Here is a 24,729-nt window from a genome sequence, read left to right as displayed (position 1 = left end):
CAGTAATAGTATTATTATTACTAAAAACTGAATTTCATCTGTCTTCTTATTGAGCCAAGAATTCTGCATCTCTCCCAGCTTTGCTTGCACTTTACTTTTGATAGAGCTAAACCTTGCCTTCTTAGAGACAGATAAAATATCCTGCTGGTAAACCCTTCTTCTTCTTGTTTTTCATTTAGCAGCTTCTGAATTTCCCCATCATTTTTGTTAAACTAATCCTGATGTCTGTGAGTGTTCTGACCCAGAAAGCTGTCCATTCCTCTTCTGCTCTACTCATACTGACGATTGTTGGCTCAGTTTTCCCTCCAAGTTAGTAACAAACTGTTCATGGTGGCAGAAGCACTCTAATCTGTTGGCATTAAGTCTTCTGGTAGTCATCTTGCCCTGGGATCTCTGCTTTTGTTGAATGCCAGTGGTCAGCTTGGAGAAGATGTCTATGATTGGTCCAGCACTTTGTGCCACACATTGCCTTCCTTACTCTCACATCCTGTCTGTCTCTTCTCCTTACAAAGACACAGTCTATTAAATGCAATGTTTACTGTGAAGGTGCATTCAGGAAGTTTTATTGTATTTAGGTAAAGATAAGATAGTGTTAGTGATAAGAAAGTCATGAGACACATAAGTCTTCCTTTGTAAGTGACCACTGCTGTTACTGTCGCTGTTTCTGTCTCCATTCCTCCCAAGGACTCCCTGCCATGTCTGGTAGTCTGTGCCTACTCTTGCATTAAAGTCACCTAGAATTACAAGCTTGTCCTCTTTTAGCATATTGATGATGAGGATCTCCAGGTCTTCATAAAATTTTTCTTTGACCTCATCAGGGTTCGTCATGGTGGGAGCAAAGGCACTGATGATGGCATGGTGCTTTCCTACAAGTGGCAATCACTTTTTGCCATAATCACATAATTTTGTCATAAATCACTTGTTGTCATAAGTCTGTCATTCACTCCTTTTGGGAGGCACACAAGCTTGTTTACTAGATCAGTTTTGATTTCAAAATGTAGGCAGCTTCACGGTACTCCTCATCACTCTAGCCACTCCAGAAAAACGTGTATCCAATTCCAACTTTGGTAATCAGTTCTTCATTTGCTAGCCTTGTTTCACTCAGGGCTGCTACTTGGATGCAATATCTGCTGAATTCTCTCTCAACAAGAACTGTTTGTCTTTTAGGTCTGCTGAATTTCATGTTATCCAGAAGTATGGCCATTCCATGTACTAATAGTGAGTGGAATCATCTTTGCAAAACATTTTTTGTACTTTTTTTGTGTTTCTACTGTAGGGTGGGATCCCTACCTGTTGCAGGAAGTAAGTCAGGGTTAGATTACATGAAGCAGACAATTTTTAGGGCACTTTTCAAACCCCTTCTTTGTGCCACGACGTAAGCAGTACAGTCCGTTAAAAAGGCTGCTCAAACATCCTGGGGGCTACTGAATCCTAGTGCTGCTTCAGTCCAGTGCGAGGATGACCCTCTGGCCTGGGCTGCCTGTGTGCAGGGCTGTGACTGCACCTGCTGCTTTGTCACTTGCTTGTTGCCGTAGGACTTTGAGGTAGGTAAAAATGTAAAACAGCATGGGTGGTATCTTAGGATTCCTGCCTAAATTGGATTTAAATGAGGAAGAGCTGTGTGAAGTCATCGCCTCACTCTCTCTCCAGAGTCATCAAAGTTCAATGGCAAGAGAAAGGTGAAGACGACCGGCAACGGCTTGGGATGCTGTGGATGACCTTGGTGTCTTCCATGTCTAACCAAGCTCTAAGCACTCCACGCTGCCTGCTTCAGCCACCTTCATGGCTGTTGGGACAAATTGTTCTTATCTGTCCTGTATGCTGGGAGAAGTCTTCACATGCTTGGGGCAGACACCCTCCAACTCACCGACTGGCTTAAGACCCCTCGGTTACTCTCAACCTGGGTTAACCCATCTGCCAGGACAGCTTTACCAAGGTGTGGCCACTGAACATGCTACAGCTTCTTGTAGCCACAGGTGAGAGTCGGGTGAATCAGATGGACACCAAAGTGAGACCTGAAAAGGGCTTGGCAGTCCTCACACCAGTGGTGCTAGTTTTCCCTAAACACCCTACATGCCAACATGCTAAGTACCTCCTAACAGAGGAGTGATGAATTCAGAATGCAGATTGAGACGTATACATTTTTTTTAATATGGCCAATGTGGGACTATACATAGTTTTGTTTGATTATACTTATTTGTTTTAAGGGCTTTGTTTTTTCTTTCTTTTTGAGGTGAGGGAGTAAGAAAAAGCAAACATGAATTTAGTTAATTGAAAAAATATTTAATTTAAACATTTTTAATATTCATCATTTCTTAAGGGCAAATAGGTGGTATAGCAGATAGAGCACTGGACTCTGAGTTAGGAAGGCCTGAGTTCTAATATAGTTTATTGACTTTTTTAATGTAATTCCAAATTGTTTTTCAAATAATTGGGCCACCAGAGCATTAATGTTCCTTCCTTCTCATAGTCCTTTCAGCATTTGCCATTTTTGCCTTTTGTCATCTTTGCTAATCCAGATTAGTACGAGATTAAACCTCATAGTTGTTTGAATTTATATTTCTCTTATGAACAGTGATTTGGAGAATTCTTTCTCATAGTTGTTCTCGGATTTCTTCTTCTGAAAACTGCCTGTTTATGTCCTAAGACAGATTAGTTATTGAAGAATAATAAGTACCTCCCTCACGGTACTTACCTTGTACAAGATTACTGGTTTCTGTATAGGGATAATTTGGATGCTAAGTACATTTCACAAGTTTATCTTATCTGAGATAGGAAGGGAACCTCCAAGGTCATCTAGAGTCAGTCTCAGTAACTATTAGCCAACTTGGATAAAGTCCATTTAAAAGTAAAACCTTAGGGGCAGCTAGGTGGCACAGTGGATAGAGCACAGCGGATAAATCCAGCCTCAGACCAAATGCTTGACAATTACTAGCTGTGTGACCCTGGGCAAGTCACTTAACCCCAACTGCCTAAAAAAAAAAAGAAGTAAAACCTTTAGCCAAGATCAGTGGTTCTCAAATGCTGGGGCCTCACAACTCTTTTACGATCTTAAAAATAAGTGAGGACACCACAAAAATCTTTGGGGAATGTTAATATTTACTGCATTAAAAATTAAAACATCTTAGTATTTCTATGAAAATAGTTTTGACCTCATGAACTCCTGGAAGTGTCTCATGAATCCCAAGGGGTCTCTAGATCATACTTAGAAAATAAGATTAAAGCAATTAGTAAAGAAATGGGTGGAAAGTCTCTTAATGAATTTGGAGGTCTAGGGTCTCTTCCCCAGATAAATGGGTGGGAATAAAACCTCTGCCATATATCTAGACCCAAGGTTGGGAAGACTTTGTTTTTTGTTCTCAGTCACCAATGGTGGGAGCTCTTTCTGTGCTCTCCTCCATTTAGTCTCATCTAGTATAGCCAGGCTCGCTCTGGCGCTGGGTGCTGCTGGCTCCCTCCACCTGGGCTCCTGGGTTCCTTTTCTTCCAAGTCTCTAGAATTATTCCATAATGCATATAGCTTGCTGTGGAGGCATCCACATGTCCCGCATCCTCCATCAGGCTGCTCCACTTAAACTATCCACACTCCGTAGCTCAGGAACGTCCCTAGAAACTATGCCTGGCTCCTTTTCCATGTGGCTCAGTTTCTTCCGTCTCCTTATCCTCTGATAAAATCTCTTGTATTTAGGTAAACTCTCAGTAAAGTTGCAGTCCTGAGAATTCTAATCAGGCTAGAACCTCATAGGAAATGTATTCTGTTCAGTCAGATGGGTCCCCTATACATGTGATATTTTATTAAAATATTTGGGATAACTTCTAAATTTTAAAATAATTTCCTCATTTTTGCATTATAATTTTGTCACTTCCTCTTTCGGAAGGAGTCTCAGTATATTTCAAGCCCCACAGTGATCTGGGCCCAGAAGGATAGGAAGGAATAGAAGGCTTGTGCCATGACAGGGTAAGGTTGAGCCAGGGTGAGGTGTTACATTGGCTGCCCAGTCCTGTTCATCCAGTCTCACTGCCTTAGGTGTAAGCAACAAGCCCATACTATCTCTTGGCTCCCTCATTTTTTTCTATTCTAATTACCCCTTACTCCTCCCTAGGCACACTCCAAGCCTTTTCATTAATTGTCTAGCCCATTCCATTGTGCTCTTTAGAACCCTGGTCTACTGATCACAAACTTCCCTACTTCCCTAACCTTTTAAACCAATTACCTCTTTCCTTTAACATACACCCAGATCTTACAAAAGGATTCTATATCTCCTATCTCCACTGGTGGCTATGCTTTCTCTCTCCCCTCAACTCACAAAGGTAGGAAAAAAAGCACTTATACTTTTGGTTCATCATCACCACCAGTCCTAGATCATTTCTCTACCTCCCTCTCTCACTGACCTTTCCTTTTGTGGAGTCTATGCAATACGCTAGTACCGTCCACTCTCTATTCCTGCTGCTGTCATTTGCTTACCTCCAGGCTATTCTAACTTTTTCAGTGACTTTTGTACCTGATTCACCACCTTCCCTATCATCTGGTCCCTTGCAATTAATCCTGGGGACTTCAGGATTTATATTGACAACATCTGTAACATCTGGCCACACAATTCCTTAAGCTCCTCAATTCCAGTTCATCCCATTTCAGACATACACTAGCATAGGTCACACCTTAGATTTCACCAACATCCAGAACCTTAAAATTCTACCCATCAACCACAATCTCCAATCCTAACACAATGCTAAACCTACTTTTAGACCTTATGATGATCTTGAGTTCCTTTTGTTGTTGCCATTAAGTTGCTTCAATTATGTCTGACTCTTTGTGACCTCATTTGGGGTTTTCTTGGCAAAAATACTGGAGTGGTTTGCCATTTCCTTCTCTAGCTCATTTTACAGATCAGGAAACTGAGGCAAATAGGGTTATATGACTTGCCCAGGGTCACACAGCTACTAAGTGTCTACCACAGGATTTGAAATCAGGTCTTTCTGACTCCAGGCCCAGCACTCTATACCCTGAGCCACCTAGCTGCCTCCTAATGGATTGGTCCCCTATGCCATCATTATCCTTCCAACTCATTTCCCTTACTTTGGATACAATAACTTCCATGTCTAGCCATGGTCTGTCACTTTAATGTTTCACTAGGCATTACCTTAAAATCTGTTTATCCCTTCCCTTTTCCCCAGCTACTGATCTTCCACCATTCTTCATTCCTGGGAGCCCCCCATCATAAAAGCAACATTTACTCTAATATAAGCTAAGCAAGTTTCTCTTTAAAAAGTATTGAAGTTATCCTTGAGACTTAGTTGGTCCAGGGGGCTGAGGTTTAAACTGTTGATGTAATTGCCTGATGGCCTAAGTATAAAAGCCAATTCACTAAGAGGCAGGAGTAACTTTCTCCTTCAGGCTTGACACACAATTTTGACTTGGCTCACCAGCATGGCTAATACCCATTTGGGGAAGCTGTGCCCAACTGAATCAATGCTGAATTTTATGCTGAATCAACTGAATTTGATCCTTGATAAAACTATTTCTTTGGTAGGTGCCTGGCACAGAGTACCTCAGATGGTGTTTCTCCACTTGGAGGGCTAGGGCTTCTGGGAAAGTCATGATGATGTGGAATGGAAATATCTCGGAGAAATTCTAGAGCATGTGGGGACATTCTGTATTTGGTTCTGGCTGGTTAATCTTGTGACAAAGAAGAAAGTCTTTGATTGCAGCGGCCTCAAAAAGAAACTGTCAGCCTCAGACATAGCCAAGAAATTCAGTGTTCCTGTTGCTTACAGCCACTGGTAAAGGGAGTACAGCCTTTAACCTTGTGAGTTCCTAAGGTTCCTAAGGCATCTCAGCACTCCGGCATTCCAGAGTTTGTGTCTGCAGTCAGCATGCCCTCAATGCCCCTAGAAGTAAGAAATAACCTTCCAGGAGTGATCTTCAGGACCCTAGTCCATCAATAAATGAGATAAGAATTCATCTAGCAGGGATACCACTTTTGGACTTGAATTTGATGGAACCAATGCTATGAAGGAACTGAGCTATGTCGGAGCCCCCCCCCAGACCTTAGGTAACCCAGACCTTAGGTAATGCCTCTGAGGTACTAGGGAAAGTTTTGTACTTTCTTCTTGCTATATCTTTGAAGTAAATATCCTTTCACAAAAGCTACCCAGTGTTAAGTGGTTAAATGGAACTGGGACCTAGTCACTGGTCCCTGATAATGGTGAGGGGCAAGATAATGGGAACTTGAGTTGGTAGTGGTAGAGAAGAGACATATCAACTCCTCAGAGTTACCCCCTGGAATTCCAAAGGACAGGTGTAGCCACCCTGACTCTAACAGAGAGAGAGCCTACACACTACATTTCCTCTTAATTGCTAGATGTGCCACATTTCATTTTAATCCTGAATCTGAAGCACTAGACCAACCTGAACCAGGCCTGGTGCACAATCTTCTAGCTTATGGAACAATGCATGCTCATTCACCTAAGATTGGAAAGAGTAAACACAGAAGAGGAAGCCCCAAACCCTGGATCTGGCTTGTCTATGCACCATAGGGCCTCAGCTCCCATTCGCTTATGGTACATAGCAACTGCAGGAGAGGGAGGAGGAAAGCCAATTTTTCCCTACTGTCCTAATGGGAAGTTCCAGGTAACATGACACTGCCAGAATGTACTTCCTCTGCAACAGGGTCTAATAACACCCTTGTCTCTACCTAAGCCTGAGCATTGCTAAAGGTGTTGACTCTGCCTCCTGTGCCAGGGATGGAGAGAACACTCCCAAAAACATTGCCACTGACCACCTGTACCAGTGAGAGAGCAGCCCCCATATCCTATCCATTCTGGGGCCAGAATGGTGCCTCACTATGCCAGGGCTGTATAACCCTTGCTGGTTTTGCGAGCCAGGATAATATTGTCCCTAGCTGGTCCACCCCATTGATGAGGTCAGGGTGGAAGAGAATGTTTGGGACCCGCTTATCTACCCATTACTAGAAATCTTGCGAAAAATGGGACTCACATTTTGTCAAAGTGAGCATGTAATCAGTCTGTCTTTTTAAAGTAGTGAAGTGCCCCTAGCCTCAAGAATCCTATTGAGGTATATTCATTCTACAAAGGTTTCTGGATTCCTGGATTCACTAATGTCCTTTCAAGTGTCTCCCTCAGTGTCTTCCATCAGAGTCCCAATGAAGTCAGTGTGGCAAAATTCTCAAAATGCCATATAAAAAGTCTTAAACAGTTCCTTCAGTAGAGATCTTAGAAATCCCCAAATTCTAGTCTTTAAGGAAGGTCTAGAGCAGGGGCAAGGAACCTGTGGCCTTGAGGCCACATGTGGCCCTCCAAGTCCTCAAGTGCAGCCCTTTGATGGAATCCAAACTTTACAGAACAAATCCCCTTAATAAAAGGATTTGTTCTATATAACTTGGACTCAGTTAAAAGGCCACACTTGAAGACCCAAGAAGGCAACATGTGGCTTCAAGGCCACAGGTTCCCCGTCCCTGGTCTAGACTCTAGACTTACCTGATGAGCATTGAGATACTATTATCTCTTTTTTTTAAATATAAATTTATTTATTTTTAGTTTTCAACATTCACTTCCACAAGTTTTTGAGTTCCAAATTTTCACCCCATCTCACCCATACCCCCACCCCAAGATGGCATGCATTCTGAATATCCCTTCCCTAGTCTGTCCTCTCTTCTATCTCTCCCCCCTCCCTTCTCTTATCCCCTTCCCCTTCTATTTTCCTGTAGGGCAGGATAGACTTCTGTACCCCATTTCCTGTATTTCTTATTTCCCAGTAGCATGTGAAAACATTTTTTTTAAACATATGTTTTTAAAACTTTAGGTTTTAAATTTTCTCTCTTCTTCCCTCCCCACCCACCCTCACTGAAAAGGCAAGCAACTTACTATAGGTTGTACATGTGCAGTTATGCAAAACATTTCCATAGTAGACATGTTGTGAAAAACTAACTCTATTTCCCTTAATCCTATCCTGCCCTCCCATTTATTCTACTCTTTCTTTTGACCCTGTCCCTCCTCAGAAGTATTCACTTCTTATTACCCCCTTTCCCAATCTGCCCTCCTCTCTATCATCCCCCTGCTCTCTTGTCCCATTTCTCCCCCTATTTTCCTGTAGGGTAAGACAGATTTCCATACCCAATTGAATGTGTATGTTATTCCTCCTTAAGCCAAATCCTATGAGAATAAGATTCACTCATTCCCTCTCACCTTCCCCTTCCCTCCACTGTAAGAGACTTTTCTTTTCTGTTTTTTTTTTGTGAGATAATTTACCCCATTCTACCTCTCCCTTTCTTCTTCTCCGAGTATATCCTCTCTCATCCCTTAATTTTATTCTCCAGATATGACCCCTTAATCTTCAACTCACCCTGTGCCCTCTATCTATCTATCTATACATACGTATAATTTTTTTCCTCCAACTACCCTAATACTGACAAAGGTCTCATGAGTTATAAATATCATCTTTCCATGCAGGAATGTAAACAGTTCAATCTTAATAAGTCTCTTATGATTTCTCTTTCCTGTTTACCTCTTCATGTTCCACTTGAGTCCTGTATTTGAAAGTCAAATTTTCTATTCAGCTCTGGTCTTTTCATCAAGAATGCTTGAAAGTCCTCTATTTCACTGAATGACCATTTTTTCCCCTGAAGGATTATACTCAGTTTTGCTGGGTAGGTGATTCTTGGTTGTAATCCTATCTCCTTTGCCCTCCAGAATATTATATTCCATGCCCTGCGGTCCTTTAATGTAGAAGCTGCTAAATCTTGTGTTATCCTGATTGTGTTTCCACAGTACTTGAATTGTTTCTTTCTGGCAGCTTGTAATATTTTCTCCTTGACCTGGGAACTCTGGAATTTGGCTACAATATTCCTAGGAGTTTTCCTTTGGGGATCTCTTTCAGGAGGAGATCTGTGGATTCTTTCAATTTCTATTTTGCCCTCTGGTTCTAAATATCAGGGCAGTTTTCCTTGATAATTTCTTGAAAGATGATGTCTAGGCTCTTTTTTTGATCATGGCTTTCAGATAGTCCAATAATTTTTAAATTCTCTCTCCTGGATCTATTTTCCAGGTCAGTTGTTTTTCCAATGAGATATTTCACATTGTTTTCTAATTTTTCATTCTTTTGGATTTGTTTTACAGTGTCTTGATTTCTCATAAAGTCACTAGCTTCCAATTGCTCTATTCTAATTTTTAAGGAAGTATTTTCTTCAGTAATCTTTTGGACTTCCTTTTCCATTTGGCCAATTTTTCTTTTTAGGGCATTTTTCTCCTCATTGGCTTTTTGGACCTCTTTTGCCATTTGGGTTAGGCTGTTTTTTAAGGTGTTATTTTCTTCAGTATTTTTGTGGGTCTCCTTTAGCAAGCTGTTGACTTGTTTTTCATGATTTTCTTGCATCACTCTCATTTCTCTTCCCAGTTTTTCCTCTACTTCCCTTACTTGCTTCTCAAAATCCCTTTTGAGCTCTTCCAAGGCCTGGGACTGATTCATATTTTTCTTGGAGGCTTTGGATGTAGGAGCTTTGACTTTGTTGTCTTCTTCTGGTTGTATATTTTGATCTTTTTCACCAAAGTAAGATAATATAGTCTGACTCTTTTTGCGCTGCTTGCTCATGATCCCGGCCAATTACTTGAGTTTTAAACTTCTTGTTAAGGTATTAATCTGCTTCCAATGTGGAGAATGTACTGTCCCAAGCTTCAGCGGGTTTGTACAGCTGTTTTCAGAGATACTTGTAGGGACCTGTAAATTTTCAGTTCTTCTAAGGTGGTATGATAAGGGGCGAGGTGTTTAAGAGGCGAGGTGGTCACTCCTTTCCTGGCCTGTGACCACAGGTATTCCTTTCTGTCCTGTAACTGTGAGGAGGGGTTCCTTCCACAGCCACTACAAGCTCCACCACCAGCGCTCCTCCTCACCCCAGCACCCTGCCCAGAACTGTGACCCAGATCCAAACCCGGGCAAAGCAAGAGATTCCTGCCTCAGCACTGGCAAAGAGATCCCTGCAATCCCTCTCTGATCAGTCACTGGATTCCCCCTCAGTCTATGGGCCATGCTCTCGGGGAATGGAGCTGAGACCCTGCCTTCCTGTCTCAGCACCGCAGAAACAGACTTTTCCCACTGACCTTCTAAGCTGTTTTTGGCATTTGTGGATTGAGAAGTCTGGAAACCTCCACAGCTGCCTGAGATTCAGTCCTCTGAGGCCTGCTCCAGGTTCACTGCGGCTTGCGTGCCCACGCTGCACTGTGCTCCCAGCCTGGCTTGATATACCTTTCTGATCAACCATCCAGGTTGTCTTGGGCTGGAAATTTGTTTCACTCTGTCTTTTTGTGGGTTCTGCTGCTTCAGAATTTGTTTAGAGCCATTTTTTATGAGTATTTGGAGGGGTCTGGGGGAGAGCTCAAGCAAGTCACTGCTTTCACTCTGCCATCTTGGCTCCGACCTACACTGTTATCTCCAAAAACAAAAAGTATGTGAATTCAACAAATGACAGCTGGCAGCATTTATCATCTTCCGGGCATGGTTCTTAAAGACACAAAGACTATTCAGATCTGTCCCTAGTTGCTAAATGCTCACAAACATTTTATTGTCTCATCTCCTTCAGTCAAATAAATGTATTTGCCTCACAGTTTATGGCCAGAACTTCTAGAAGCACAGAGGCCACAAGAGGCCATAGGCTTCAGTATCAGGGTATCCTTTGATTTTCTGATTCCTGTCCAGCCACTTATTAACCAAGTGCAATGTGCTAAAACTGCATCTTTTTCTGGTCCCCCTGACCATTCCTTCCCCTTCCAGTCTGTATAGTCTGTATATACATTTTAGCAGGAAATAAGATTGCAAAGGGGAACCTAGAAATCATATGCAAACCACCCCAAAGATCTAGGGAGTATAATTTACAAACTGAATCATATATTAACTAAAATTCAAATCCTGGTAATATGTGCTGAATCAGAGAAAACCATCTAGGCTCTGTCAAGGTTCTGGCCTATGATATGTAAATTCCAGACAAAATCCAGACCTCCACACCTCCAGATCAGCAGAATATCAAAAAGATGCTGATAATTTTGAGATAATTTGGTTATGTTAATGAACTAACCCCAAGGTGGCACAGATAGGAGTTGGTATATTCCTCCCCCCCAAAAAAAAACCCTATAAAAATGGAACCTCAAACTCCTTCCCCTCCCTCAGCACTCTTCCATCTCCATCAGGTCCATGCTGCCCAGTGCTCTCAACTCTAGTCCATGGTTACATGAGTGATATTCTCTGCTTCTCCTTCCTCCCATATTCTTCCGCATCAACTGCCTTCCTTCATCATCCCATTCCTTGTCCCTATGCCACCACCTGCCCCTACACCACTTTTCACTGCTTGTCTCTACCTTTCTGAGCTTTCAGCCATCACACCCCTGTGTTTAATTAAAGTGTGGTTTCCTGCTGCCTCATGCTCTTTCATGGCAAGTACCCAAAGAACTGGATGTGCCTATCCCTATTTCATAATTTCATAAATTAATTATCAATTCATGTGACCTTGGGCAAATTACTTTCCTTCTCAGAGTCTTGGTTATCCAATCTACAAAATAAGGGAGCTGGGTCTCTTTAAGGTTTAGCCCAGTTTGAAGGCCACAATTCTATGATCACCTGAGCCTCACCTTCCTTCACATTGTCTTTCCCCCACCTGACCAGTCATTCTGATACAATGCTGATGGCACCAAATATTGTAGGCCATATTGGTCCAGTGTTTCAGGTCTAGGCTTGGAATGAAATTAGACACTGATTGACCACCTAACAATTAACAGAAGGAAATTTACCTCTCTGTTGCTCTGAAAGAACATTTAACAAAAGTACAGTATTTATTCAGTTGGGCACAGCTTCCCCACCTTTGAATTGGCCATGCTGGGGAGCCTGTCAGAAGTATGTGCCAAGTCTGAAATAGGAGCTCTTTGTAGGGTGACATATTCTTAAGCCAACAAGAAGCTACATCAATGGCTTAAACCTTAGGCCCCTGAACCAATTAAATTTCAAAGATGGCTTCAATACCTTTTAAGGAAAAACTAGCCTAGCCTATGCAGGGTTAGATGTTGTTGCTTCTATAACATGTCCTGCATCTGATTTTTCTGTTCCTGTTCCAGACCTTCTGAACATAGCTGGAGAGAGTCACAAAATCAATCTGATTTCACCCGCTCTAAATTCACAGTATAGAACCTAAGCTAAAAGTAGCACACCATAGTGGTTAGAGAAGTGTGAAGTCAGCAATGCCTAAGGTCAAATCCTATCTGTGACACATAAAGGCTGTGTGACCCATGGGAACTTACTTAACCTCTCAATACCCCAAGAAACACCCTAAGAATATAAAATGCAGAGCTGGTGCACATCTGCATTGAAAGACGAAGCTGAATCACTTGAAGTTCCCTATCAATCAATCAATAAACTTTTATTAAGTGCCTACTATGTGCCATATATTGTGCTCAGTGCTGGGGATACAAAATGAGGAAAAAAGAGAGTCCCTGACCTCAAGGGGCTTAAAATCTAATGTGGGAGACATAAATATAAATATGTATAAACAAGCTATATCCAGGATAAATAGGAAATAAACAAAGGGAAGGTACTAGAGGATTGTGAAAAGCTTGTTGTAGAAGGTAGGATTTTAGTTGGGATTTAAAGGAAGCCAGGGAAGTGAATAGGCAGGGTTGAGAATATATTACCTATGCCAGTAACATCAGAGATCTGGTCCAAAATAAAAACAGACTAAAACAAAACACTCTAAGCTGAGCCCTCATTTCTCCTAGACAGTCCTTCTACTATTTCCTTATTGACTCCTTATCTTACTCCCTACCATGACTCTTTCCTTCTTCTTGCTTCCAACCTAACCTTTACTCCTTGCAATTACAGAAGATTACCTGGCCTCCTCTTTCAATGAGTAGATGAGATCATCCCAAGTAAACTTCTTCCTCAAAGGAGGGCCTTGGACTATCTAATCACCTGCCTCCCTCAGTGGCCTTCTCTCCAGCCTCAGATACTTTTCAGGGACTCATTCTTTAATGGTTAGCACATTTTCACCTGTCATACTCTCCTCATCCCACTGATTTTGAACCTCTCCTATCTTTGTTGAAACAAAGAAGCAGACAGGTGGAACAGTAATCAGAGTACTGGGCCTGGAGTCAGGAAGACTTGAGTTCTAATCCAGCCTCAGATACTTACTAGCTGTAACCCTGGGCAAGTCACTTAATGGCTATCTGCCTCATTTTCTCAAATGTAAAATGGGGATCATAATAACATTTATCTCCTAGGGTTGGTGTGAGGATCAAATGATATAATATTTGTAAAACATTTAGCCTAGTGCCTGGCACATAGATGCTTAATTATTGTTTGTTTCCTTCATTCCCTACCACCCACTCCTGTATTCCCATATATCCTAACCATTCTTCCCAAATACCTCACTCCAAATCTATGTGCCACTTTCACTGTACTTTCTGTAATGCCTGTTCTATAGTTAACAAAGTCGATTTCACCTTAAACTTTTCCTTTCTCCCTGTACTTATGTGTTGTGATTCTCACTGAGGCCCAGATGTCACTCCAGATGATACTCAGTCCCTGGCCAACCTTTCCAATACTGGTTGTACTTTCATTCATGCTCTTCCTCTTCCCTTCCCTGACCACATTGATCTGTGGTTGGAGAGTATACATATTAGCTCCTTACTGCAACTTCCAGACTCTCCCTCTACCATCATTGCTCAGTAATTTCTCTTTCTTTGAGATTCATTCAATACACTTTTATTACCAAATCAAGATCCTGGTAGCTACTATATACCAACCCCTAGGACACTCTCCTTCCTTATGATTTCAGGACCTGGCTCACAATCTTTCTCTCCAAACCAACACTTGCCCTCATGCTACTGAAATTCAAAATACATATTGATACTCCCTCAAGCACCAAAGGGCAGTTAAGGTGATGTAGTGGATAGAGTGCCAAGCCTGGAGTCAGGAAGCTTCACCTTCATGAGTTCAAATTTGGCCTCAGACACTTTCTAGCTGTGTGACTCTGGGCAAATCACTTAACCCTGTTTGCCTCAGTTTCCTCATATGCAAAATTTGTGACAGAAGGAAAGGGCAAACTACTTCAGTATCTTTGCCAAGAAAACTCCAAATGGGGTTACAGTGAGTTAGATATGACTGAAATGACTGAATAACAAAAAACCCCCTAATTTCCTAGTTCCTTAATCTACTGAATTCCCACGACCTCCATTCCACCTTAGCCACACACAAAGATGGTCATATCCTTGATCTTGCCTCACTTATAAATGTATCTCTCCCATGTTCAAGGACTCTGAAATTTCCTTATCTTATCACAATTCTACCTTTCCCTCTGCCTTACAACCTCAAATCCTGTTCTTCATTTTCATAGTGACCACCAATTTCTGGATGCCCCCAGTTCTCTCCTAGGCCATTGCACTGGCTACAGTCTCTTACCTTCCCTATCTGGGCCCTCTGGTGGACAAAATCAAGTCAATAAACATTTATTAAGTACTCACTATGTGCAATGCACTGTGCTAAGTGTTGGGAATATGAAGAAAGATGAAAACAATCCCTGCTCTCAAGAGGTTCACAATCTAATGGGGCAGATGACACGCAAACAACTATGTACAAACAACTTAGAAACAGGAAAAAATTGGAAAACAGTCAACAGAGAGAAGTACAGGGTTGGGGAATACAGAAAAAAGAAAATTTTACAGAGGGTGAGATTTTACTTGAGACTTGAAGGAAGAATGGGGAGGCACTGTGAATAGCTGGTGAAAACACATAGAGTCAGGAGATGGAGTGTTTTATTTGACAAATAACAAGGAGACCAGTTCACTGGATCATAAAGTACATGGAGGAGAATAAAAAGTAAGAATGCTGCATAAGTAGGAAGGAAGGGATCAGGCTATAAAGCAAAATGGAAGATTTTCCATCTGATCTTGGAAGTGATAGGAAGCCACTGAAGCTTATTGACCAGAGAAGAGAGAGTAACACGGTCAGGAATGAACTTTAGGGAGAAAGACTTGAGGTAGGGGAACCAACCAACAGGCTACCGCAACAGTCCAGGTGAGGTGATGAGGACCTGCACTTGGATGAAGGAAGTATTAGAGGTGAGAAGGGGTCAACAAACAAAAGATGTAACAAAGGTAGAAATGATGGGACTTGGAAATTATTTGGACACAGGGAGTGAAAGAGTGGAGAAAGTTAAGGCTGCCAATTGCCCTTTTTCTTTGGGGCAGGACTTGTTTTCTTCTCCCTCTCTTAGAACACAGAAACATCATCCTTGTTTTTCTCCTGATTGCTATATTTACCTTTTTCATATTTCTCTTGATTCTTATGTTTGTATTCCAAAGCTCCTACTGAGCTCAGGTCTTTTCAGCCAGATGTCTTGGAAGTTCTCTATCTGACTCATGATCCTTTTTGTCCCTCCTGAGGGATTATATTCAGTTTGCTCAATGTGTTATTCTTGATTGCAAGACCATAATCTTTTGATTTTTGGAAAATTACACCCCAAGTGCTCCTTTCCTTTGTCATTACCAAATCTTGTGTGATCTTGATTGTGGCTCCCAAGTCCTTGAATTCTTTATTTCTCAATGCTTGCAGTATTTTTATCTTTTAGAAGCTCTGGATTTTGGTTATGATACTGCTTGGAGTCTTCATTTTGGGGTTTTTTTTAGGACATGATCAGTGAAATCTTTCTGGTTCAATTAGATCTGGACAGTTTTTATTTATGATTTCTTTTTATAAATTCAATTTTATTTTATTTTCAGTTTCAAATTCTCTCCCTCAATCTTCCTCCCCTGTCCTCCTCCACCTTTTGAGAAGGCAAGAAAAATAAAGCCCATTACAAATATGTGTAGTCATGAAAACAAATTCTCACATTAACAATGTCCAAGAAAGAAAGAAATTAAGAAAGGAAGAAAGAAGAAAAGAAAGGAAGAAAGGAAGGGAGGAAGGGAGGGAATGGAGGGAGGAAGAGAGGCATGGGAGAAGCAGGAAGGAAAGAAGGAGGAAAAGAAAATGTGTTTAATCTGCACTTTGAGTCTATCATTACTCTATTAGGAGGTACACAGCATGTCTTATCATGACTCCTTTGGAGTTATGGTTGATTATTGTGTTGATCAAAGTTTCTAAGTATTTCAGAATGGATTATCTTTATATTATTGTTGTTATCATATAAATTGTTCTCCTGGTTCTGCTCACTTTACTTTTTATCAGTTCATAGAAGTCTTCCCAGATTTTTCTGAAACCATCCCTTTCATCATTTCTTACAGCACAATAGTATTCCATGACATTCATATACTATAACTTGTGCAGCCATTCCATAATTGATGAGTATCTTCTCATCTTCCAGGTCTTTGCTACCACAAAAAGAGTTGCCATAAATGTTTTTATACATATATATCTTTTCCTTCTTCCTCTGATTTCTTTGGGGGTATAGATCTAGTAGTTTTATTGCTGGGTCAAAGGGTATGCACAGTTTTATAGCTTTTTTGGACATAGTTCCAAATTGCTTTCCATAATGTTTGGAACAGTTCACAGCTCTACCAACAGTGCATTAAAGTTTCTGTCTCCTCACAGCCTCTCTAGCATTTCTCATTTTCCTTTTTTTTTTTTTGTCAACAGCCAATTTTATGGATGTGAGATGGTACCTCAGAGTTGTTTTAAATTGCATTTCTCTAATTATTAGTGATTTAGAACATTTTTTCATATGGCTATTGATTGCTTGGATTTCTTCCTCTGAAAACTACTGATAATTTATCAATTGAGGAATGCCTCTTACTCTTATAAATTTGACTCAGTACCTATGTATGTATATATATATATATGCATAATAAAAGAAATTCATGATTTCTTCAATATAATATACAGGCTTTTTTTTTGGTAAATGGCTGGCTTTCACAATGTTCAGTAAGTCAGAGTTTTTTTCCTGAGGTATCTTATTTTTTTTCTTTTATCAGTCTTGTGACTTTGCTTTCATATTTCTTGTCTCATGGAATCATTAACTCATATTTGTTTCATTATAATTTTTACTTAGTCTGTAACTTTGGTAAGGTTATACCTCTGGTAAGCTGTTAATTGTCTTTTCTCTAATGCTCTATTTCTTTTAATAATTCATTCTTCTAATTACAATTCTTCTTCCTCATCTGAAATCACTTAGATGCCTTCAGCCATTATTCTCTGCCTTTAACCCCCCCCACTTCCCCCCCCCCAATCTCTAATGAGAAAATGGCCCTTCTCCTTGCCAAGGCTAACACCTTTACTTGAACAAGTGATCTCAATCCATACTGTAATCTCCAGCAAATTGCCCACTCTATCACATCATTTTCTGCTTCCCTACTGCCTAGAAACACGTCCATGTCTCCCATATTTTCATAAAATTCTCATTTGATCCATCTATCCCCCATAGCTTTTGCCCCATATCTCTCCTCCCTTTCATAGGTAAACCCCTATAGGTGCCTCCACTTCTTTTTCTTTTAATCTCTTCTTAACTTTCTACCACCTAGTTTCCAATTTCATCTTTCAACTAAAACTGCTCCTTCCAAAGTTGCCAGTTATTAACTGCCACATCTAACAACCTTTTCTTGAGACTCACCCTTTTTGACCTCTCTGCAACTTTTAACACTGTTGAATCTCTCTAGGTTTTTAGATCACTCCCACTTATTTGACTGCTCTTTCTCAGTCTCCTTTGTTGGATCTTCATCCAGGTCATAACCTTTAACTTTGGTGATCCTACAAGACTCTGTCCTGGGCCCTCTCTTCTTCTTTTATACTATTTCACTTGGTAATCTCATCACTCCTGTGGATCCAATTTTCATCTACACAGATGACTCTCAGATCTACTTGTCCACCCAGAACCTCTCTGGCCTCCAGTTTTGCATCTCCAACTTCCTATTAGACATTTTGTTTCTTTTTTTTGTTTTTGTTTTTGTTTTTGCTAGGCAATGGGGTTAAGTGACTTGCCCAGGGTCACACAGCTAGTAAGTGTTATGTGTCTGAGGCCAGATTTGAACTCAGGTCCTCCTGAATCCAGGGCCGGTGCTCTATCCACTGCACCACCTAGCTGCCCCCCATTAGATATTTTGAAATTGATGTCCCGTAGCCATCTTAAATTCAACATGTCCAAAAGTGAATTAATTATCTTTTCCCCCAAACTCTTCCTCGTCCTAACTTCTCTATCATTCTCAAGGATACCATCACCCTCTCAATCATCCAGGCTTGCAACTTAAGTGTATCCTCAACTCTTTACTCTCACTCACTCTCCAAATCCAACCTGTTGCCAACTCCTATTGATTTTATCTTCATGATATCTCTCTCATATATATTCCCTTTTCTCTTCTGACATTGCTGCCAATCTGGTCCAGGCCCTCATCATCCCACACTTGGACTACTGCAATAGCTTGCTGGTTGGTCTCTTGCTTAAGTCACTCCCCACTCCAGTCCATTCTCCACTCCTTTGTTAAAGTGATCTTCCTGAAGTGCAGGGGTGACTAGATTATATCTTCCCCTCTCCCTTGTCACTCAATAAATTCCAATAGTTCTCTATCACCTCTGGCATCAAATACAAAATCCTCTGGCATTCCAAGCCTTTTATAACCTGCCCCACCCCTTCCCAGTCTTCTTGCACCTTAAACTCTCTTCTCCCCAGCATGTACTCTGTGATACAGTGACACTGGCCTCCTTGCTGTTGCTTTAATAAGAAACACCATCTCCTGACTGGGCATTTTCACTGGCTGTCCCCCATGACTGGAATATCTTCTCTCCTCATCTTTGCTTTCTGGTTTCCCCGACTTGCTTCAAGTCCCAGCTAAAATCCCCCCTTCTATAAGAAACCTCTCCTAATCTCCCTCAATTCTAGTGATTTTCTTTGTTGATTATTTCCAGTTTATCCTGTATGTAACTTGCCTGTACGTAGTTGTTTGCATGCTGTCTCTCCATGAAACTCTTTGAGAGTAGGAATTGTCTTTTCCCGTCTTTGCATGTAGTAATTGCTTAATAAATGTTTTTTGACTGACTACTGACAGATTATATTTATAATTTGGTTTTTAAATTCTCATTTAATTTCTTCTATGAATTCTATTTGACCTCGAATCCAAGCCATGTTTTCCTTTACGTTTTAACAGGAGATGTTGTCAAATCATTCTATTCTTGGTTTGTTTCTTGGGTGCCCCTGGTTCAACACTATTTCTTTACCAAAAGCATTTTTTGTTCATTAGCTTACTCTTTCTTTTGGCCTTACTTCCTGAACTGGGATGTTAGGTTAGGGATAGGCTCTCCACACTTCTGTAGGAAATGCCAGAATAATTTTTGGTCCTGATTTGTAGTCTCTGTTGATATTACTCCTGCTTTCTCTGGATATTGAGTGCTTCAAGGATCTCAGAAGTGGCTGAGGTCAGGGAGACGTAAGCTTTCTGTGAATCCTAAGTGCTATAATATAGGGTGACATCTGATCATCGCCCTTCAGATGTGAACTTTTGTCAAGCTTCTGATCATATCTGGGAAGTGCAACACAATTACAGGCTTGCCCTTAGTTGGAACCCCAGGGGTCTATTCTCTTCCTGTTCCTTATCTTGTACATGACCTCAGGTTCCCCTCCCTTCTAGATCCACTGTGGTTCTTTGTTCATATGTGCAAAGCTGCAGGCTCTGGCCCAGTCCCCATGTTGAAAGGCTCTGAGCAGACTCTTTTGGCTTTTACCCTCTTCCTGTGCCTGTGAGTCTCAAGCTGTTTCTCTGTGCTGACCTGGGCTAGAAAAGTGTCCCACTGTTATTTCTTCCTGGATTTCCCCCTCAGAAATCTAGTTGTAATGCTTCTTTTTCTTCTACCTTCTTTAATAGTCTTCCAAGCTTGTTACTTTTGGACCAAGATTTGAACCTTGGCCCTTTCTGTTTCTGTGTATACCAAAGCCAAACACTATTCCTCTCTTGTAGCCCTTTACAATTTAGGACACAGAATAATCAAAAACAGTTATTAATCTTGGATTTTCTTCTTATCCAGAGAAAGCTAGCTTTAAAATACTATTTAAATCAGCAAATAATGAACTTTAAAGAACAGATAAACTTCGGGTTTAACATATCCTTGGATATGGGAAGAAGGGGCAAGCCAATGATACTCTTTTCATCAAGGTCTCCACTGGGGGAAACAAGTTGTCTCATTCTTCTGAGAGCAACAGCTCAATTCCTGTTGCTCCCAATAACTGCCTTCCAGTCCTTGGGCTCCTGCTAGTACCTCCATTCAGTCTCTTCACTTAAATTACAGGTGCCAGCCATGTCTAACCCCACACAAGCTCTTGGAATCAGCTCTTTCTTTCTCCCAGGTAAGAAAGAAAACAAAGCTGTCTGTCGGTAACTATATTTCCTAGAAATCTCATCCAGGTAGACTCTGAAAACTTCTCTTCTGCCTGCAGAAATTCTTTCTCAAAAGCCCCTTACACAAGTAAATAAAACAATACAAAGGTAATTTCTTTTTTGGGGGGGAGGAAGGAGGTAACAGGAGTGGGGGTGGGAATTAATCTTTGAAGAAGGTTAAGTATTCTGAAAATCGGAGGTAAGGAAAGAGTGCATTCTAGGTATGGGGGAATAGTCTGTTCAAAGGGAAAGAGATTCAGAATGGCAAGATCGGGCAGAATTTGTGCTTCCTTAGCATAACCTTTAAGTTCTCTATATCATTTCCATAACATAGAAGCCATAAAAGCTTAGATGGAAAAGAGGTCATAATGAGTAGCTGACACTTAAATGCTTGTTGAATTGACTTCTTAAGCGGCTGGAACATATAGCCAGGCCAAACTCTGCATATTGTCTCTAGAAGGTTGTGGAGATGATTCCTTTTTAGGCAAGGATTGGACTAGATGGTATTTGAGGTCCCTTCCAACTTTTGCAATTCTGTGAATCCTTGAAGTAACGTGCCCAAGGTCACACACATAGGAAAGTGGTGAGCAAGACTTTAAAAGCAGATCCTTTGATTCCAAATCCAGTGCTCTCTCCATTTTGTTATGCTGCCTTTCATATAGTGGTGAAATTTATAAGTGTGGAGGGGACTGGGGGTGGATTTACGGAAAAAATCAGCTTTGGTTTTAAATCTGTTCAGTTTGAGATACTCAGGAGACATCCAGGTGGAGATGCCTATCTAGCAGGCAGCTGGAGATGCTCTCGGAGTCCTTTTAACTATGATAATTGAATAAATGAGGGCTAAGATCGCCCTGGCAAATAATAATTCCTCCAGGAAGCTTTTCCTAATCTCTGAGGAAGTTACGGAACTTCTCCTCTCCCCCCTCCTTCCCCCCGCTTTGTTTATATATAACAAGAACTCCTATTTACGAAGAACTTTAAGGTTAGAAAATGCTTTGTACTCTTCGAAAGTAGTTCACGTATTATCATTACCATTTTACAGATGAGGAGATTGTAGACTTGCCTAGGGTCTCAAAGCGAACTCGAACCCCCCTCCTCCTGGCTCTAAGTCTGCTTTCTATCATCGTAGGCTCCGCTGCCTCTCCCGGGCATTAGTAAAGTGCCCTGGGTTTGAGCAGTGTTGAGCGGTCAGCGCACACCGGGACAGCTGCACGCGCTGTTACGGCTCTAACACTCGGACCTGTCGGGACCCAACAAGGTTAGAGCCCCCCAAGCCAGGAAACGTGCAAGAAGCATCAGGTGGGGAGAAAGACCGAAGCGAGCCTAGACAAAACCTGCGGATCCGTTCCGGGCGAGAGGAGGGGCTTATCTGCAGCTCCGAGAGTCTGCCGCAAAACGGCTCGCGAGATTTTATCGGGGAGGGGGGCGGAGAGTGAGGCCCGCGGGGCCCTGCCGTGCTCTGCCTTTCCCTGCCCCGCCCAGGCAGAGCGTCGAGTCCCGCCCAATGAGCCTCGGCTCCGCCCCCGGGTTGATCGTCGCCTTCTCCTGTGAGCGTGCGCTGGCGCGGGTCCTCGCGCGGCGCGTGCCCCGGCCGTCAGCTTTGGCGAGGTGGGCGCGCGCGCGCCGCGTATAGTGCTGGGGGAGCGGGACAGGGTAGTGAGGCAGCATTGGCCGAGAGGACTCACTCGTTGGCCAGAACCTAGCAGCAAGTTACGGAGGCCCCAGCTCGGCCTGGGCGGGAAGGGACCGGACGCGCCCGTCACGGGCGCCAGCTCCACTCCGCTCACCGCCCCCGCGCAGACGATTGGGTTCGCGGCGGTCCCGGCTTCAGCCGCGCCGCCGTGTCGGGGACCATGAGCCGCCGGGCCCCGCCGCGGGCCCCTCCGGGCTGAGGGGCCGCCGCCGCGTGGGCTGCGGAGGGCGGACGACCCCGGCCACTGCCGCCGGGTCCCCAGCGAGCCCCTGGCCCCAAGGCTGGGGCCCCGCGCCGCGCCCCGGAGCCCGCGCGCCCGGAGAAAGAATGCACTCGCCCGTGGACCCCAGCGCCAAGCAGGCTCTGAGGAAAAAGCCCCCCGAAAGGACCCCGGAGGTGAGCGAGCCCCGGCTCCGGCCGGGCCGCCGGAGCAGGAAGCTGCGCTAGGCGGGGCGGGGTGGAGGCGGCGAGGAGTGGGGAGCTTGGCCGGCTTGTCCTGACAACTTTTCAGAGGGCAGCACTCCTGGGGGCAGTAGGGATTGGTATAACTGGGGGCGCCCCGCCAGCCCTCAACGCCCGCGCCGCCCCGGGGCGCGGGGTCCCACTTGGCCGGGGCGTCGGTGCAAATGATTGAAAAGTAGTATTCGAGACTTGTCAGCGCCCGGCCCGGCGGTCATGAAGCAGTCAGAGCTCCCCGGTGACAGGGGGCTTTGGGCCGCCCTGGGTAGTCTGGGCACATAGCGGCGAGAGGATGATGGTTTGGGTGCCACCTTTCTGGAGATGGGACCCGCTGGACGAGACACTTTGACCTTGCGTTTGTCCCAATGATGGCAACAACTGCTGTGGACACTTCACACAAAAGGAACCTGCTCCCCGGGTGTCTCGTACACATTGCCAGATTGCCACAAGGCACGGTCCTGAAACTTGACCCCTGGATCTACAGTGGCTTACTTGAGGTTAAGTCTCAATTTTGGCAGCATACCTTTAGCTAGATGGTTTGCGCCTCCCTGATCTTTCTCTGTGTCCAACTTGGAATATTTTCTCGAAATTGAGTCAGTTCAGTAGGTTACCTTTTGTAATGTAAGTGACATTTCTCTTTCAGAGCAGCTGCTCTCTTTACTTCCAGTCATTTCCTATTTTTCTGTAATCCCTAAATGTACTTTTGACAGAAATCTTGGGCAGCTTTGAGAAGCAGAATAGGTGAAGTATCATACTTTTCCTAAATGAAATTGTGCAGGCAGGTGACAAGGAATTAACCAAAAAATTAAGACTCCTTGAAGCATGAAATGAACCTGAAATTAAGTAATTACTTAAATAAGGCTCTCATAGTGTTTTAAAAGGTTTTTGTTTTTTAGCTAGGCAGTGGGGTTAAGTGACTTGCCCAGGGTCATACAGCTAGTACGTGTCAAGTGTCTGAGGTCACATTTGAACTCAGGTCCTCCTGACTCCAGGGCTGGTGCTCTATCCACTGCGCCACCTAGCTGCCCCTTAAAAGTATTTTTAAAAAAATATTTTTTAAACAGTTTCTGTAGTTGAACACTGACCTCAATGCATTTTCTGTTAAATTATGTAACCTTTGAGCTGGTGATGAAACTTGTCAAGAGACGAATTGCAGGCAGTTGTACCTTTTGTTTGGAAATTTGCCATCTGCTTTACCCGAATGCAGATTTCAAGTTTTTTGTTTTTGTTTTTAAGAAGTAATACAATCAAGTTGAGGTGTTTTAGTCTTAAGGTTTTCTAGAAGTCTGCTGTACAACTTGCATTGTAGTAGACAGTGTTTTGATTTTTGCCGTCTTTTGTCTTTTTATACTGAAATAATTTGTGTACTTAACTCTTGTGTTATATAGTGGAAAGAACACAGACTTGAGAGGTAGAGAGACCAATGTTGAGCACAGTGCCTGGCACAAAAGTAGGCTCTATTAAGAGCTTATTGACTGACTGACCTGGATTCAAATCCTGCTGTTGTGATCTGGACCAGATCATTTCATCTCTCTGAGCCTCAGTTTCCTCATCTGTAAAATGGGGGAGATTTGGGGTAGGTGGCCTCCAATATCCCTTCTAGCTCTTAAGTCTGTGATTCTGTAATTTCAATACTTTAAGGATCCATGCAGTTCCTGTCTAAGTAGGTGGTTTTCAGAAATTTCTCAAACTGAAAAATTCATCACCCAGATAATCATCTCTGTATTTAGCTAGGCTGGTTCTTAGCCTAGCTTACATAGGGCTCTATCACCAGGCCTATATTTGAAGCCTTTCTTAGCTTGGAAATTGCAAAAACTTGCATTCTGATTGAATAGATTTTTTGAGCCAAGGGTTGCTTGCATGTCAGAGGAATGGGAAGTGAGAAGAGAGACAATCATCTGTCAAGAACAGCAAATAAGACATTATGGCTAGATTATAGATTGTAAAAATAGATTGTGAAAGGATTTAAATGCCAAGGAAAAGAGGTTATATTTGATGCTAAAGGTAATAGGGAGCAGCTGAAGTTTTTTGAATATGGAAGTGATATCAGTCAATCAATATTTATTAAGTGTCTGATATGTGCCAGGCACTGTGCAGAGGATACAAAAAGAGCCAAAAGACAGTCCCTGCCTTAAGGAAATAATTGACATGGGGAAGCCACTAGAATTAAGAGGGGTTGGAAAAGGCTTCCTGTAAAAGATAGGATTTTAGGGGCAGCTAGGTGGTGCA

The 24,729-nt window shown here is 42.6% G+C and overlaps 1 protein-coding gene across 1 annotated transcript in view; it reads left to right on the top strand.

Moving 5' to 3' along the window:
* Positions 1-21,886: 21,886 nt before the first annotated feature.
* Positions 21,887-24,729, top strand: part of RAPGEF6 (Rap guanine nucleotide exchange factor 6) — a 219,978-nt gene continuing 217,135 nt past the window's right edge. The window contains 1 exon segment of the mRNA XM_020991169.2: positions 21,887-22,437. Coding sequence (XP_020846828.1) covers positions 22,369-22,437 — 69 coding nt within the window. The 5' untranslated portion in view covers positions 21,887-22,368.

This window comes from Phascolarctos cinereus, unplaced genomic scaffold, assembly GCF_003287225.1.
Source record: "Phascolarctos cinereus isolate Bilbo 61053 unplaced genomic scaffold, phaCin_HiC Scaffold_2;HRSCAF=192, whole genome shotgun sequence".
NCBI classification, from domain to species: domain Eukaryota; kingdom Metazoa; phylum Chordata; class Mammalia; order Diprotodontia; family Phascolarctidae; genus Phascolarctos; species Phascolarctos cinereus.
This window is presented reverse-complemented; position numbering and strand designations above follow the sequence as displayed.